The sequence below is a fragment of the Chroicocephalus ridibundus genome, chromosome 4 (assembly GCF_963924245.1).
Source record: "Chroicocephalus ridibundus chromosome 4, bChrRid1.1, whole genome shotgun sequence".
NCBI classification, from domain to species: Eukaryota; Metazoa; Chordata; class Aves; order Charadriiformes; family Laridae; genus Chroicocephalus; species Chroicocephalus ridibundus.
The window spans coordinates 73,302,385-73,318,063 of NC_086287.1; the positions used below are offsets into that span (position 1 = coordinate 73,302,385).

Here is a 15,679-nt window from a genome sequence, read left to right on the forward strand (position 1 = left end):
CACCCTGGCCTATGCCTCCGGGCTCCGGAGGGACGGGTCCCCCACACGAACAGTGGGGTGCCACCGTCCCCCCTTTCCCGGCGAGGAGGTGGGTCCCACCGAGCCCGCGTCAGCTCAGGTGAGGGGGCAGGGCAGCGTGGGGACCGGCGGCGGGGTGCTCCGGGAGGCGGGGAGGCAGCGGCGACCCGGAACTGCGGGGCGGCGGGGCGGGGAGCTGTGCCGAAGGGTGCCGGTGCCTCTGCGGGAGCCATGCCGCCGCCCAAGGACGTGGTGAAGATCGCCATCCAGATGGTGGGAGCCATCCCGCAGCTCATCGACCTCCAGCAGGTACCGCTCGGCACCCGCAAACCCCCCTGCCGGACCCCTGACCCCGGCTGATGGCTGTTCTCTCGCTTGCAGACCAAGCCCCTCGCCTCCGTGCTCAAGGACGTCTGCGATGCGTGAGTACCGTGCCCGTCGCCCACCACCGGCTCGTGACAGCCCGCCACTGGGCTGCCACCAGCCCGGCAGTGACCAGCACTAGCCGTACCGAGCAGTGACCGGCCGCCTGTCGCCGCAGGTGGAGCCTGCCCAATGCCGAGCACTATGCCCTGCAGTATGCGGACGGACGGCAGACCTACATCACTGAGTCGGTGAGACGCCCACCCACCTCTCCCCAGCCCCACCGGCACGGTGCTCACCGCTCACCCGTTCCTTTCTCCTTACAGAACCGCGGGGAGATTAAGAATGGGAGCATTTTACGGCTGACCACCTCCCCGGTACATCCCTCCGTCCCCCCCGTCTCCTTCTCTGCCGCGTGCTCCGGTGGGATGTCCCCCTGCGATGGGGCGATGTGGTGCTCCAAGCCCTCTGCCACTGCCTCGCTCGGTGACTTCTGGCTCATGACGGCTCCTCTCGGTGCCTCAGGCCTAGCAGACCTGTCTCAACCTTCATCCTCCCTCGGCAGAGCCCGGGGGAGTTTGAAGAGAAACTAAATCATCCTGAGACGCTTTGGATGTGTGGGCCAACTCATCAAACGTTCTTAGCTTTGCGCCGGCCTGACCTTCCTCCTCAGCTCCTCCTGGTTTCTGCTCTAGTGGCTCTGTCTCGCTCCAGCTCCTCACCGGGGCTGCTCTAGCCCAGGCTTCCTTCCAAAACTTGTGCTTAAGCTCTTCCAGCCTCCTCCAAGCTTCTCGCTGTCTTTTGATGAGCCTCTTTGGCTTCACTCTTTCCTTCCTGATAGGATCAAGAAGCAGAGAGGTTGTATAGTGGGATCCAGAGCAACAACTCGGATGTGAAGACTGACTCGCTGAAGAAGCTTGCGAGCCTCTCCCAGGACGTTACCTTTGCTCAGGAATTCATCAACAGGAACGGCTTAAAAAAAATCTTCTGTATTGTGGAAGAAGGGAATGAGTGAGTATCAGGAGAGGACTTTCCTTGCAGTTCTTGACTTTTATTCTCCCTCGCTAACGCTGCATGAGCCCCAAGCTGGGCATTGGAGTGGACTCCATTCGTGTTCCTGGCTTGTTGACCCCTGTGCTGTGGCACGAAGGGCAGCGCTGGTGGCAGGGGCTTGGCTCCGCAGGCTCCTTACCTGCCTGGCAGCGGGGAGTAGGTCCCCAGGGTTCTGTGGTCCTGACTCCCCTTGTGAATGTGACCGGGCTTGAACCTCCCATCCATTTGCTGGCTGGGTCATCTGCAGCCCTATGGGTTTTGCTGGCAGGAAACCTCCTGTGATGATCGTGGCCTCTGCTGCTGCTCGTTCCTCCCACCCCGAATAATCCCTCTGCCATGAGGTTTGAGCTGCGAGAGGTCTGCAGGCAGCTCAAGAAAACCCCAAACTGCCAAACTAGCGCCTGCCTGACTCTTGCAGGACGTGAGGCTGCATCTCCTCTGCGCTCCTATCTCACAGAGGATGTGGAGCCCAACACCAGGCAGTGCAGCGCGCGTTTCTTGGAAATAGGAGGAGGGATTTAGGGTGACTTGGCTTTCCTGAGGGCTCGTCTTCAGTGATCTTTGTACTGTGGTAACACAGCTTTCCAGAAACAAACCTCCCCTACCTTGACTTCCTGGGATGACTAAGCGAGAGTCCAATTTCTTACCCAATTGTTTCTCTTTCCTTTCTTCTCCTGCTCACTGCTCTCTGCTTGTCTAGCTGTCTCTAACGTACCCACCAACGTGCAGCTGTACTTACGGTGGCGACTGTGGGGTATCTAGGTCCACCTCACTGTGTTTGCTCATCTGTTCCTCCAGTACGGGGGAGATGCTAGCTCACACCCTGAAGGCCTTCATGGAGCTGATGGAGCATGATTTTGTTTCCTGGGAGACTCTTAGTGCAGCCTTCATCAAGAAGGTAAGCACCTTCTGCGGTCTCCACAGCCTGTGCCCTTGGGATTTCTTGTTGCCCCCGTCACCCAGGCTCCGCCTGCCATTGACAGACAGTTGTATGTCTCGTAGATAGTGAGTTACGTCAATATGAACGCGGTGGATGCATCTGTCCAGCAGCTCTCCTTGTCTATCTTGGAGAACATGGTACCCACCAGTCGCGTCCTCTTTGAGCTAGTCAAAAAAGAAGTGACACTGGATCGTCTCCTCACCCACCTGCAGGTGTAAGTGGAGAGGCCAGAGCACCGTTCGCCCCCATCCCAGAGCCGGTGGGCGTGAGGTGATGGAGGGCATTTCTCTGGGTTATCCCCGGCACAGCGTTGTGCTGTCCCTTCCTAAACATGGTGGGCAGCCTGTCCTGTCCCCGCTGCTGGGGGAGGGATGGACTGTCCTGTTTCCAGGTCAGATTCCTTCATTCATGGCCTGTTTCATTTGGATATTTTACTTCTTTAGCTGACCTGCCTTTGTTCTGATGTTGGCTCTTCCTTCCCTTTCTCCGGTGTATCTAGGAGCAGTAGAATATTCCCTGCAACCTGGGGTGGTGGTGTTGTACTGAGCAAACAGTTTGTTAAATCCCTCAGCTAAAGATGGGTTCTTTGTTCCCTCCTCTTCCTCATGACTCTGCATCTCTTCAGTTTGTAGGTTTTCTTTCTTAGAAAATGGAGAGGCTTACGCCCAGGGCTCCTGCCAGACAGGAGTCTGCTGCTCGCTGTGGGTTTTCCTCCGGCTCCAAAACGCCGCACCCGTGGGTTTGTGCAGAGCAATATCTGATCCACCCATGGGTGCTCCTCAATCACAGCTGTGGGGACCACCTCACCCCTGGCCCTGCTGTCAGCAGCTGCTCACTCATGGCGCTGGCCTCCCTGGGTCCCCCAGCTCCGAGCAGTGGGGTCCAGCAGTGAAGGGGGGGAAACGATGGGCTTGCCTTGGGGAGGGCAAGACCACCCTTAGAGCTGGTGACTCTCCCCATCCTCCTCCTCCTGCAGGACAAACGCCCAGCTGCAGCTGAAGGCCATGGCCCTGCTCATCGCGCTGCTGCTGTCTGCGACCGATGCTGAGCGGCAGGTAAGGGGCTGCTCTCTGCCCGCGGGCAGTTTGCAGGAGCGGGTGACGGTGGGGTGGTGGGCGTTGCAGATCCGAGCACCACAGTGCCACTATCACGGGGCTGCTCTGCCAAGATGCCTCTGCTGTCTCGCACCCCTGGGAGTAGTTTTGGGGAGCTGCATTTGGGAGACACAAATGCCAGGAGAAGTGTCATGGCTGGTGGTGGCACAGTGACTGTGGTGGCCCAGACCCAGCGCCTGGCACATCGGGGCCATCACGGCTGGGCCACTCTGCAATGGGGCCTTGGGCAGCTGGGTCTTCCACTGTAGTGTTTGCGTTCTCTGGGATGGTGGGGCTGGCTGTGAGAGGTGCCTGGAGATGCTCAAAGTCAGCGTCCTCACTCTGCCTCTTCTCCTTGACTGACACAACCCCCCCTGGCAGCCTGGTGGGGCAAGATCTATTTGAGCCCCACTGGGGTGGGCTAGTCCTGGCTGTCAGGGCAATGGAAACTGGGGGCAGGTCTCCTGCTCACCAGTGTCCCTCCTCAGACTGCCAGTTCCTTTCTGTCCCCACCCTGCCTGTGGCCCAGAGCCAGGCACGGCAGGGAAGTGGGTCTGCAGAGGGAACACCAGCTTTTTTTTTTTTGTTTGTTTTTTTTGGAAATGGTGGTGTGCTGAGCCGGGGAACATTTCACAGCCTTTTCCTTTCCTAGGAGATGATGGACTACCTGAGGGAGAAGAACATCAGGCAGTTTATCCACAAGGTGAGGAGCTGTGCTTCATCCTCTCTCCTTCCTCCCCAGCCCCCGTCCCCTCAGCCCCAGCCTTTGGTGGCCATGCCTGGCTGGGTGGCCTACGTGCACCACTCCCTTTCCTCGATGCCTCCTATGGGTGCTGCTCTGCTGGCACCCATGTGCTCAGGGTTGCACCTCCAGCTGCCTGTGGTTCAGTGCGCCCACCTCTCTCCCAGCCCTGAGGGGAGCTGCCCAATTCCTTACGCCCCTTTGAGCAGCAGGACCTGCCGAGCTTCGGCTGTTGGCCCCTGGGCTTGGAGGAACCGGGAGCAGCAGCCTGGGGGAACCTTCTCACTCGTGGTTTCCTCTAGAACATCATCCACAGCTCTGAGCCGCTGGCGGACGAGATGGCCCATTACCTGTACGTGCTGCAGTCTGTCAGCCTCAACCTGCATGAACGTCGCATGAGGACCTCCATGGATCCCTACTCACAGGTCTGCGAGCGCTCTCCTTGCGAGTCTGGCCCTGCTGTCTTCCACCCGTGGCAGCAGACGCGAGTGAAGGCACATTACATTTCATCGTCAGTTGGTCCTGGGAGAACCTGCTTGCATGGGGCTCACCAGCACGCCCTCCTCTCCTCTCTCCCTCCAGGAACAGCGGGAGCTCCTCCAGTCTCTGCGCCAAACCGCCTTTGAGTCAGAGAGCGAGGCCCCCACCAGCAACTTCAGCACCGAGCGGAGGCGATCCCTGTGTGCCAAGGAGTTCCGCAAGCTGGGCTTCGTGGTGCGTCCCCCCCGCACCCCCTTCCCAGCTGTCCCTGTTGATGCCGATGGGCCACCATGCAGAACCTCCCTTCTGCTCCCTCGGCACCGCTAAACAGCGGGTGCTGCGGAGCTGCCGGAGCTCAAAAGGCAAACCCCATGGCTGCGTCAGGAGGACTCTGCTGCTTGGAGAAGAAAGCAGCAGTTGCTAAATTCCATCCTTTTGTGTCCTCCTAGAACAACAGCAACCCAGCAGAGGACCTCCGCCGTGCCCCACCAGGACTCCTTGCCCTCGACAACATGGTGTATTTCTCCAGGCACACCCCCAACGCCTATAGCAGGGTGCGTGCTCTCTGACGGAGAACTCCCTGGTGCTGGTGGATCTCCACCTTCTTTTCCTTTCCTTGTCCTTGGCCAGACCCAGGCGAGGATGTCCCTTTTGGGCAGTTGTCCTACTGTTGCCCTGTTTCAGATGGAGCCAAGGTCCTCCCTGTGGGTAGGAGCAGCCATTTGAGGCTGGTGGCACTGAAGGGTCCTCATAATTTTTAGTTTTTTGCCCACAGCTTGGTTTCCAGGCCTTGTTCGCATCTGCGCAAAATGGGGCAATTGGGGCAAAATGGGGCGATTTGGGCAAAACCAGCCAGTGGCTGCAGAGCATTAGCCACACTCTGACCCGCTGTGCCTGCGATCAGGTCCCACACTGTGGCAGGGGAAGGAGGACGCTGGGGCTGGGTTTTGGGGACAGTAAATTACTTCTGTTAAGATGGTTGGACTCGGGGAGCGGGGGGACAGCTTGCCCTCCGAGTTTCTGGCCCGCGTAACGCAAGGCAACGATCCTCTCCTCCAGTTTGTCCTCGAGAACAGCAGCCGGGAAGACAAACACGAATGTCCCTTCGCTCGAAGCAGCATCCAGCTCACCCTGATCCTCTGCGAGATCCTGCACGTTGGAGAGCCGTGTACGTGTGTGCCCTCCTTGTCCTTCTCCCTGCCCTGCTGCCTGCTGGCCGGCAGGAGCTGGGGACAAGCTGCCAGGGCAGGGCGCTGTGTACGTGGGGCCACCAGGCTCAGGCGTGGCCGACAGCAGGGGAAGGGGAGGGAGGGCTGGGAAATGTCCAGGTTCTCCTGGATGCTGAAATTCCCTAGAAAAACTGGGGAGTGTGGCATCATCTGTCCTTCTCACCGCAGGCTCGGAGACGGCTCAGGCCTTTTACCCTATGTTCTTCGGGCAGGATCATTTCTTTGAAGAGCTCTTCTGCATCTGCATCCAGCTGGTGAACAAGACCTGGAAGGAGATGCGTGCTACCCAGGAGGACTTTGACAAGGTGCGAGAGGATGCAGGTCTCGGGGCTGGGTCCACGGGCTGTACGTAAATTCAGAGGGTCTGAGGAGCATCACCAGCCTGGGGGTGATGTCCTGGGCCCTGCAGGTGCTGCAGGTGGTGCGGGAGCAGATCACTAGGACCCTGTCCCTCAAGCCCACCTCCCTGGAGCTCTTCAAGACCAGAGTGAACGCGCTGAACTACAGTGAGATCCTGAAGCTGCGGCAGACGGAGCGGCTGCACCAGGAGGAGACGCTGGCTGTGCCCGTGCTGTGAGTGGGTTGCGGGCAGGGAGCCGGAGCTGCGATGAGGGGCCGTGGGGTGCTCGGCGTGGGGCTGGGGAGGTCAGCGAGCGCCTGCTGAAGTGGCTGTGCTTCCTCTTCTGCTGGCTGTCACCCCAGGGAGTTACGCGAGAGGCTGAAGCCGGAGCTCCTGGAGCTGATCCGACAGCAGCGCCTGCTGCACCTCTGTGAGGGCACCCTCTTCCGCAAGATCAGCAGCCGCCGCAGGCAGGGTGAGTGCCAGGCGGGGGTCCTGGGAGGGGGACAGAGGCTTGTCCCCATGTCCTCTGCCACCGGGTTCCCCGATTCATCTGTGCGAGGAGCAGCATGCCTGGCTCCCTGGATGGCTGGCGTGGGCTAACCCACGGGGTGGGACCAAGTGGGGTGTGCTCCATCTCAGCGAGGGGATGCTGAGCTCTTCCCGACGGTCCTTCTGCTGCAGACAAGCTCTGGTACTGCCGCCTGTCACCCAACCACAAGGTGCTGCACTATGGGGACGTGGAGGAGGGGGTGAACTCTCCCCCCATCGAGAGCCTGCCAGAGAAAAGTAGGTGATGGGGAGAAAGAAGAGGGGGTGGGAAGGAGGGGAGCCCTCTGCCCACCCAAGCTGTGACGTGCTGGCGATGGTGTAAGGTGGGAATCGCCCCTCTGCCTGGCTGCCACACATGTGGCCCAGTGCCCGATGGCATTGTGGAACTGGGAGCTGTGGGGGTTGCAGGCTGGGGTGGGATGGCTTTTGAAAGGGCGCTGCAGAGCGGCTTGAGCCCCCTCCTGAGTTGCAGATGGCTGTGAGCCCCTGCGCTCGGGCTCTGAGCTTGGGGGAGAGGAGAGCGGGTGCTCACAGCTCCTCCGCTTGCCCCAGTTCCTGTGGTGGACATGAAGATGCTGCTCGTGGGGAAGGAGTGTCCACACACGAAGGAGAAAAGCTCCGGGAAGCAGAACAAGGTCAGCACCTCCCACCCCACGCTGTGCAGTTCTTATGGGTTTTGGTGGTGGGTGGGTGGTGGCAGGTTGGGTGGTTTCATGGTGGTTTTTGATGTGGCTTGAGACTGGAGACCTTTTGGGTCTTCTGGGGGGCAGAGGAGAAGGCTGGGAGGCAGCTCCTGCTCTGAACCCCGCCAGAGCTGGAAAGACTCCAGCTGAGAAGATGGCTACCCACTGTGCTGTCCCTGCAGGACGTCCTGGAGCTGGCCTTCTCCATCGTGTACGACATGGAGGAATACTGCCTCAACTTCATTGCCCCCACCCGGTACGAGGTGAGCTCCAACGGCCCGCTGGGGAGACACGCTGTGGCCAGATGTCCTTGCCAGGGGACTGCAGGCGGGGAAGGGAGTCGTATGTGTGACCCCAGGGTGGGAGCCAGAGCGGGGGACAGTCGCTGCCCAGGGCTGGTGACAGTCGCCTGTGCTCTGCTTCCCCAGTTCTGCCTCTGGACGGACGGGCTGAACGTGCTCCTGGGCAAGGAGATGACGAGCGAGCGAACGCAGACGGACCTTGACGTCCTGCTGTCTATGGAGCTCAAGCTGCGTCTCCTGGACCTGGAGAACATCAGCATCCCCGACACCCCCCCTCCCATCCCAAAGCCCCCCAGCAACTTAAACTTCTGCTACGACTTCAGCCATGCAGAGCAGTGAGTTCCTCCCTGTGTCCCGTCCCCCCTCTACGATCCCCAAAACTAAACCCCTTCCTCCAGGCTCTGTCCCTCATCTCTGGCCCAAAGGGACAAGCCCAGGCCCTGGAGAGGGGCTTGGGCATTTGCTACCTGCACCTTGCCCATCCCAGGGCCAACTGCCCACCCTTCCCTGCCTCTGTCCTGCTCTCCTGCGAGAGCACGGGGCTGAGTCACCGAGAGTCAGGCTCCTGTTTGAGGGGGGGTGACACGGCTGCTTTGCCCCCCTGCTGCGGGCAGGCAAGATGAAATACTTTCCAGACAACTGAACCCCTCTGTGGTAGTGTTGCCCCCGCTGACACCCCAGACAGGCTTTGGGCAGAGAGGGTGAGGATGTGGGCAGGACTAAAGGTACAGGCAGCCCTGGGACAGCTGGAGGGGGGGCAGCACTACAAAGGTACGAATCTGCTCTGCCTGACTGTCCCTATCAGCGCAGGGGCTCCCTTCTGGGCAAGAAAAGGGTTAAAAAAAGGATAAAACACCCTTTCTGCTCAGTTTGGTGAGCAGACAGCATCTCCAGAGCACAGTGTGCCTGCCCAGCCAGGCCTGTGCCACACTGAAATGTTTTCCTGCTGAGCCCTTTGCACTCCTACCCCTGGAAGGGGGGTGTTTAGGGTATAAGGTCCCCCTCCCAGCATCATTTCAGCTGGGCAGGGGCTCACTGCCACTGTGTCTGGTGGGAGGAGGAGACCCCCGTCTGCCCTTACTGCCTGGCGCTGCGGCGCTTGTGCCAACCTTGGTGCCTTCTCCCGCCCTGGGCGGGTACTTGCACACTTCAGCGATGCTGCTGCACTACTGTACCATGACAAGCTACCTCCTCCCCGGCCCCCACAGCTCCCACCCCAGGATCCTGTACCTCCTCGTGCCTACATCTTCTCCAGCGGGTGTATCCTGTGACTGCAGCCACAGGTTGCCGGGGCTCCTGCCGTGCCTCTGCCTCCCATGTATTGGGACAATAAACACTTGTGAAAGAACTCAGGGCTGTGTCCTTTCCAAAGCTTTGCGGAAGGGGTCAGGCTGACCGTGGGCAAGAAGGGGCCAAAGCGGGTAAGGGTGGGGCTGTGCTGCAGCACAGGGCGTGAAGAAGCCTTGGAGGATGGCTGGCAGGAAGGTTTTGTTCCTGTTGCTGAGTGGAGGAGAAGGCACAGAGTCATGTCATTTCCAAGGAAGGCGGCTGTGGGGCTACAGCTAAGGCTGTTTCCAGCCTAGGAAGGTTTAGGAGTACTGTAGCTGGTCCCAGTACCAGTGCCTCTTGGGCTTGAAGCTTGGTGAGCAGTGTCCTGGCCACAGAGGCTGTTACAAGGAAAGACGAGGCTGGGTAAGGCAGTCTCTGCGCAGCTGCTGCCCTGCAGGGCCAGGCTCTGCAGCCCCAGCTCCTGCCCCAAGCAACAAACCACCTCCCAGGAGCCATCAGAACTATGGAGGTGAGAGCAACGTGGCTCATTCAGCTTCAGGTCAGGCTCTTGATGGCTGTGCAGGATCCTGGCACTGCGGGGCACCTTCTCCTACGAGCCAAGGGGCTGTACAGAGGTGCCGAGGTGGGTAGGGCAGGCACCGGCGCCCCAAACCCCTGGGCTGCGCCGTGGGACCAGGGGGAAGGCCTCCGGGTCCCCTGGGGCTGGGGACCGCAGAAACCCCCCAGGGACGGGGGAGTCCTCGGGGACCGGGGGGAGAGGGCCCAGACCCGGAAGAGGGAACCGGGAGGGGGACCAGGAAGGGACCCGAGGCCTCCCCCACGGCCTCAAGTAGGCCCCTGCCGCCATGTCCCAGGCGCGGCCCCACCACTTCCGGTCCCTCCACTTCCGGTGGGGGTCACTTCCGGTGTGTCCGGAAGCGGAGTGTGGAGCCGGCGCGGCCATGGCGGTGAGTGGCGGGGCCGGGGCCGGGGCCGGAGGGTGCGGGCGGGCGGCCGGGGTAAGGGAGGCCGCTGACCACCTGTCTTGGCTCCGCAGCCCAAGGGGAAGGCGGGCACCAAGGGTAAGAAGCAGATCTTCGAGGAGAACCGGGAGACGCTGCGCTTCTACCTCCGCATCATCCTTGGGGCCTCGGTGAGCGCGGCCCGGGGGGACCCGGGGGGGATCCGGGGGGGTCCGGGCCGGTGAGGAGGCCCCGGGGAAGCTGACAGCCGTGCCCTTCTCTCTCCTTAGGCCGTCTATGCTGTGGTGAACCTGGTGATCTTCTACTCTGCCGCCTCCGCCTGGACGTGGGTGAGCGCCTGGCCCGCTGCGGGCAGGACACCGGCTCCTGCCCTGGCGAGGGGCACCTGGGCCCAGCCCGGGGGAAAGCCGCGTCCTTTCCTGGTTGTCACGACCGGCGAGGCCAGCAGGCCCCCACTGCTCTGCCCCAGGGGTCACGGCTCTTGTGGTTGACAGCTGTTCCCTTGTTGCAGGTAGCGTTCGTCTTCAGCTCGGTGGTCTACGGCACCAGCTACCGGTCCATGAACTCCATGGCAAAGCCGTCTTTCACAGACGATGGCAGCCTTGCCGACGGGGGAATTGACCTGAATATGGAGCAGGGGATGGCAGAGTGAGTGTCCACACCCGCACGAGTCCAGGTGAGCAGGACCTGCTGCCTGAGCGTGCACGCAGAGCTAGGAGAGCCCCCTAGGGAGGAGGCCAGGCCTCAGCTCCCCCCTCAGCTTGCCCACCGGCACAGGCATGAGCAGCGCTGGAAGCCTGTAGCTGTTTTTATCCAAGAATGTACCTAAACTGTCCTCATTATCTGAATGCCTGCCCCGGTGTGCACCAGTTGCGAGCCGCCACGTGGGTACGTTGGCCTGGAATGGTCACTCTCCTTAGGGCTGAGGCACACGGGATCCCAAATGGTTCAGCTGGAGCAGGTTATAACCTTTTTTTCAGTGAAGAGACAGTGCTGACACTGTGCGTGCTTCTGCAACGCACAGAGGAATATAGAGTTTCTTTTTAAACCACTACTGCAGGTAGTGCTTGACAGAGCAGAAGGGCACGCGCTGCCAGTTACCCCATCCCAGCTGCAAACTGGCTGCGTCTTCAACTGTTCTACACACTAAAAAGCCTCCCCTCTGTCTTAGCTGCTTCCTCTCACCTCCTCAGCCTTTTCCACCCCCTGTGCTTGTGCGTTCTCTGTGTCTGACTGCAGACAGCGCCAAGCATTTGCCTGCCCAGTGTTCTTGGCAGTGATGTAACTCTTTTCGTCGATCAAGGAACATACAACAGTAATTCCTACGAAGCGCTGTTCAATAAAATAAGGAGAGACAGTACTGAAACAGCAGAAATATCTTCTAGATTTACATGTTTTCTAACAGAGAGCCTCAGAGTATTTACAGGAATTTGCCAGGCAGTCATGGACGTGTCAGGCTTTGCTCTCTGTCCTCCCTGCCTTCAGCCTCCGTCTGTCGGTCTGCCCTGTGTTGGGGATCCTCAGCGTGTGCTCAGCGAGGTACCTGGGATACTTGGCCCCTTCCCTGCAATGCTCTTGGCCTGCAATTTAAGGTTTACCTCCATCTTTCGCTTGCTGCCAGGCTTTTGAAGAAACACAGCAGGGCTTGGTTTCCAGCAGAGCCCTCTGCATCACATCGAGTGTTCTCGTGCTGGAAGGGCCATGTGTTGATTTATATATCTTTATTTTTCTTAACATAAGTTTTATTTCTGCAGACAGCGGGTGTTATCAGACCGACTTGTGGGGCACAGAACCTGCTGTCTCTGCAGAGGATGAGCTCTCATCTTGTGTTTTTGTTGGTGGAGTAGCACATTTTCTGCCTGCAGCCACAGTGACTCGGGTGTCTAGAGTGAGACTCAGCTGAGGGACGAGGTGGCCAGGAAGAGTGGGAGTTATTTCTGCTGTGACTTGTCAGCTGGGTGCTTTAAACCCTCTTCATCCTACAGTGACTTCTTTTTCCCGATGGTCAGCTGAGTGTTTTTCTCTTGTTTTACACTGTTCTGGCTCTCCTAAGCAGAAGCATAAAATCTTTTGGATATACCTTTTTTGTGAAACGCAACACGGGAGAGTCGAGTCAGGAAAATACGGAAGTTTGATGTCATCTGGGGTATCCTCCTTGTTGTGGGAGATGTGTACGGCACGGGGGCAGAGCGGGTGCCCCAGTAACTGCCCCGTGCATGTGTGTGATGGTGCTCAGGAGCAATGACTGACAGGAATTAGCACAGGGATCCCGTTACCTGCTGTGAAAAGGTGTTGGGTGCAGTCGTAGCACCGCTGCAGCCCGGTTGCAGACAGTACTTCCCTTGGTGCTGGGGCTCTGAGGTTTTTCTGCCTGAGCCGTACACTGTTGGCGTGAGTTTTGTGACACATTAAAATGAATTGAGGCTTTTCCGAGGCACGGTCTGTGCAAAACACAGCGCGGCTTGAAGGCAGAGCTGTAAAAACAACTTGTACAGCTGAAGTTCCCACCCTTACCCTCTACCTTTGTACCTGAGCCTGTGCGGAGCCCTCATCTGGGAGAGTGCAAGTCCTTCATTGTTTTAACCCTGTTGGTACCTAAATGCAAAGTGCTAATGAACACTCAGTGCTTCTCCTGCTGACTGTGTCCGTTTGTCAGGTGAAGCGCTCTAAGTTACCGCGTTGGGGATTGGGGAACCACTCTACGCTGGCGGTTACCTTCAGAAAGCAGCGGATGTTCTCCTGCCTCTCTGATGTAATGCGCGCTCTTTTGGAGCTGCTTCTGGAACGCTGCGGATTTGATGGCGTTTCCCTCGTGCTGTCTGTAACTGAAACAGATGCTGGGTGTTGTTTTGGGGTTGAGGAAGGCCGGCCTTGCTGGGAGAGCTGGGTTCAGTGGGAGCTCTGCCGTGACCCCCTCTGTGGCCTCCGGTGATGCATGAGGTTTCTGAACCTCGGTGTCCCGTCGTAGACCTGTCAATGGTGGATTCCGCAGGGTCTCAAGTTGATGGCGATGTCCCACCCTAAATCAGTTGTTCCTGGCGATGAATACCTAATGTCACTTTATATATAATACCTAATGTCACTGTGCTGCCCAGAATGAGACGAGCTATTTCGTTACCATTGCCTCTGCCTTTGTTTTCTCGACTCCATTCTTGGATGTGACTTGAGTGTTTCTTACTCCAGCGGATGATTGTTTAATGGGAGTGAAGGAGCTGGCGTTTTTCTAACCCATCTAACCCCCTCCCAGTGACTTGTGTTGAAAACCCAATACCTGTTTACCTCTCCTGGGTGTCACATTCCCCCCCACCCCGGTGGTGGCTGAGGTGTGGGCGGCTTGTCCCTCTCCGTAGCTGCTCTCAGCTCTGCCTCGGGCAGGCATGGAAGACCCCAGAGTCAGAGAAGCAGGAGGGGAGGGGGAGCCATCTATTGCCGTAGCTGGACTTGCAGGTGATGGTGTTCTTGTCCTTGCGGCACCCCAGCCCTTTGGTGACCCTGCGCGTGTGTCTGCCAGCCTCTGCAATGGCACAGGGAACATTCCCGCTTCCCGTCAGTGCAGCCAGCCGTGCGCGGCTATGCTTTGTACCATGATACGTGTCAAATCAGCGGGAGCCGGCTGCTGTTGCAGGTGGCGGAGGCGGTGGTTTTGTTGCTGATTTCCACTCCCCCGCATTCCTCAGCTTTCTCAATGTCCCTTTTTCAGAGGGAGCCTGGCTCTTTAACTCATCCGATTTGGTTTTGTTTGTTTGTTTACTGCTCTCATTCTTCTAGATTACCGCGTGTGGCAAAGCATAGCTGCAGGGACAGTCCTTCTGTCGGGGCGGGCAGGGTCGCTCCCCCGCGGCGGTGCAGATGGGCTGTGTTGGCAGAGGAGCTGGTGTGTTCGGCGGGGGCGGGAATGGAAGGGTGATGCTTTGCTTTTCTTCCCTCAGGCACCTCAAGGATGTGATCCTGCTGACAGCTATAGTCCAAGTGCTGAGCTGCTTCTCGCTCTATGTCTGGTACTTCTGGCTCTTGGTAAGCCCCTGTGGTTTTCCTTGTTGCTCTGCGTTGCTCCTGTCTTTCCCCGTCATCAGAGACGAGGACGTTATTTATCCATTTCATTTCAGTGTCCTGTTTCAGGCCAAAACTCTCTTCTGATAAATTTTTTAATCCCCCTGTCAAATCTTGTTAAAAAGGAGACCGTACAAAGGAAAGAAGTCCTGATCCCTTCGAGTCAACCACGCAAAAACTAGGCTGGCCTTGGCCTTTCTCTCTGGCCCTGTGAAAGGGCAACAAGAAACATGAGGCAGATCAAAGCCAGCTTTGTGCACAGAGCCATTTTCTGAGTGTGGCAAACAGACTGTGCTTCTTGTTTGGTTTTCTCATTCACCAGCACGGACCGAGGCTGGGGACTGCTGGACACTGTGCGTAGATCAAACGCTGTAGGCTTTGATTTCCCCTTAACACACCAGGCTCTTTCTACTCCTGAGACGTTTGTCATGTGCCTTCCAGCTAAAACTGCTTTTGGAGAAGGAGAAAAAAATATCTCCGGTCAGTTAAAAAAATATCCCACAGTTGCTTTGAATATATCCCACAAAGGTACGTAAGGCAATCTTGGGAGAGTAGAAAGTCCTCTCGTTTCGGTCCTTCCTCACATATTCCTTTCTAGCTGGCCTGGCAGGGGGCAGCCTGAACTCTGTCCCCCGGAGACCATCCAGAGCGCATTTGTTTTCATTTAGAGAAACGTGGGTGTTTTTTTCTGAAGGAGGGAGAGGCAGAATGTCTGGGCAGCTGGATCTCTCTCTGGGTAATGCAGACCTGATGCTGGGATTTCCATATATGAAGCCCAAGTGCTGTATATGTATGCAAGTTCCTAAACCCTATGAAATCAGGCCATTTATTTTGGGCGCCTGCCATCGCCTTTGATTTCCGTACGTCCTGTGATGCCCCTGAGCCAGCCTGTAAAGACATTCCAGCTCTTTTGGCTTCCTCAGTAGGACCAGCCCTCCTGACCGTAGCACTCCCCCTGCCAAAGCTGTCCCCAAAGTGACCAAGTTTGTGCCACACGTGTTTTGCAGGCTCCGGGACGCGCTCTCTACCTCCTGTGGGTGAACATCCTGGGGCCCTGGTTTACAGCTGACTCTTCGCCCGCCGGTCAGGAACCAAATGAGAAGAAGCAACGCCGACAAGAACGCCGCCAGATGAAGCGTTTCTAGCCCTGCCTGGGAAGATAGATTAATGCCGTCTCTCATTTCCATGCTGTTATTTCATCAGAGATGCGACCGAAACCAATCCGAAACCATCGCAGTAGATCTCTTGCCCTCTGTCATTGCTGCCATTCCGCTAGAAAGGCCGCAAGAGACTTCCCTTGCTTGGTTCTTCACGCCAGCCGAGGCCTCGCTCCTTGGGACAACGAGGGGGGTGATGCTGGGATGTGTGTAAATACCTTTTTAAAGCAGCGCTGTGTCGCGTTTGAGGTTAGGGATTGCGACGTTGGAGGAAATAGTACATTAAAGAGCAGAGTCTTAACTGACCGTGCTGGCACTGTGTTCGTACAGGGCTGCTCGCAGAGGGCAGCTGTTAAAAATGCCAGAGACCTGGACCAGTGGGAAGCAAAATCCCCCAAGAAATGTGGGCTCAGCCCTTCCCGAG

The 15,679-nt window shown here is 58.0% G+C and overlaps 2 protein-coding genes across 6 annotated transcripts; both read left to right on the forward strand.

Moving 5' to 3' along the window:
• The first annotated feature begins 122 nt into the window (after positions 1 to 122).
• Positions 123 to 9,145, forward strand: ELMO3 (engulfment and cell motility 3). 5 transcript variants are annotated; one of them, XM_063334038.1, is made up of 20 exons: positions 123 to 327; positions 400 to 440; positions 560 to 632; positions 708 to 758; positions 1,223 to 1,392; positions 2,233 to 2,332; positions 2,437 to 2,588; positions 3,351 to 3,429; positions 4,121 to 4,171; positions 4,513 to 4,704; positions 4,793 to 4,924; positions 5,140 to 5,244; positions 5,750 to 5,858; positions 6,088 to 6,224; positions 6,329 to 6,492; positions 6,622 to 6,734; positions 6,944 to 7,048; positions 7,364 to 7,446; positions 7,677 to 7,757; positions 7,923 to 9,145. In XM_063334038.1, exons 1-20 carry the CDS (start codon positions 250 to 252, stop codon positions 8,133 to 8,135), a joined length of 2,229 nt encoding a protein of 742 aa, XP_063190108.1. In that variant the 5' UTR covers positions 123 to 249; the 3' UTR covers positions 8,136 to 9,145. The 5 variants fall into 5 exon arrangements, with proteins under 5 accessions (XP_063190108.1, XP_063190109.1, XP_063190110.1 ...); XM_063334039.1 differs by having other exon boundaries at positions 2,197 to 2,332; positions 4,513 to 4,635; positions 7,923 to 9,144; XM_063334040.1 differs by having other exon boundaries at positions 4,513 to 4,635; positions 7,923 to 9,144.
• Positions 9,146 to 9,981: 836 nt separating this feature from the next.
• TMEM208 (transmembrane protein 208) lies at positions 9,982 to 15,560 on the forward strand. Its single transcript, XM_063334057.1, has 6 exons — positions 9,982 to 10,033; positions 10,123 to 10,218; positions 10,318 to 10,377; positions 10,560 to 10,696; positions 13,978 to 14,062; positions 15,106 to 15,560. Exons 1-6 carry the CDS (start codon positions 10,028 to 10,030, stop codon positions 15,241 to 15,243), a joined length of 522 nt encoding a protein of 173 aa, XP_063190127.1. The 5' UTR covers positions 9,982 to 10,027; the 3' UTR covers positions 15,244 to 15,560.
• The last annotated feature ends 119 nt before the right edge of the window (positions 15,561 to 15,679 follow it).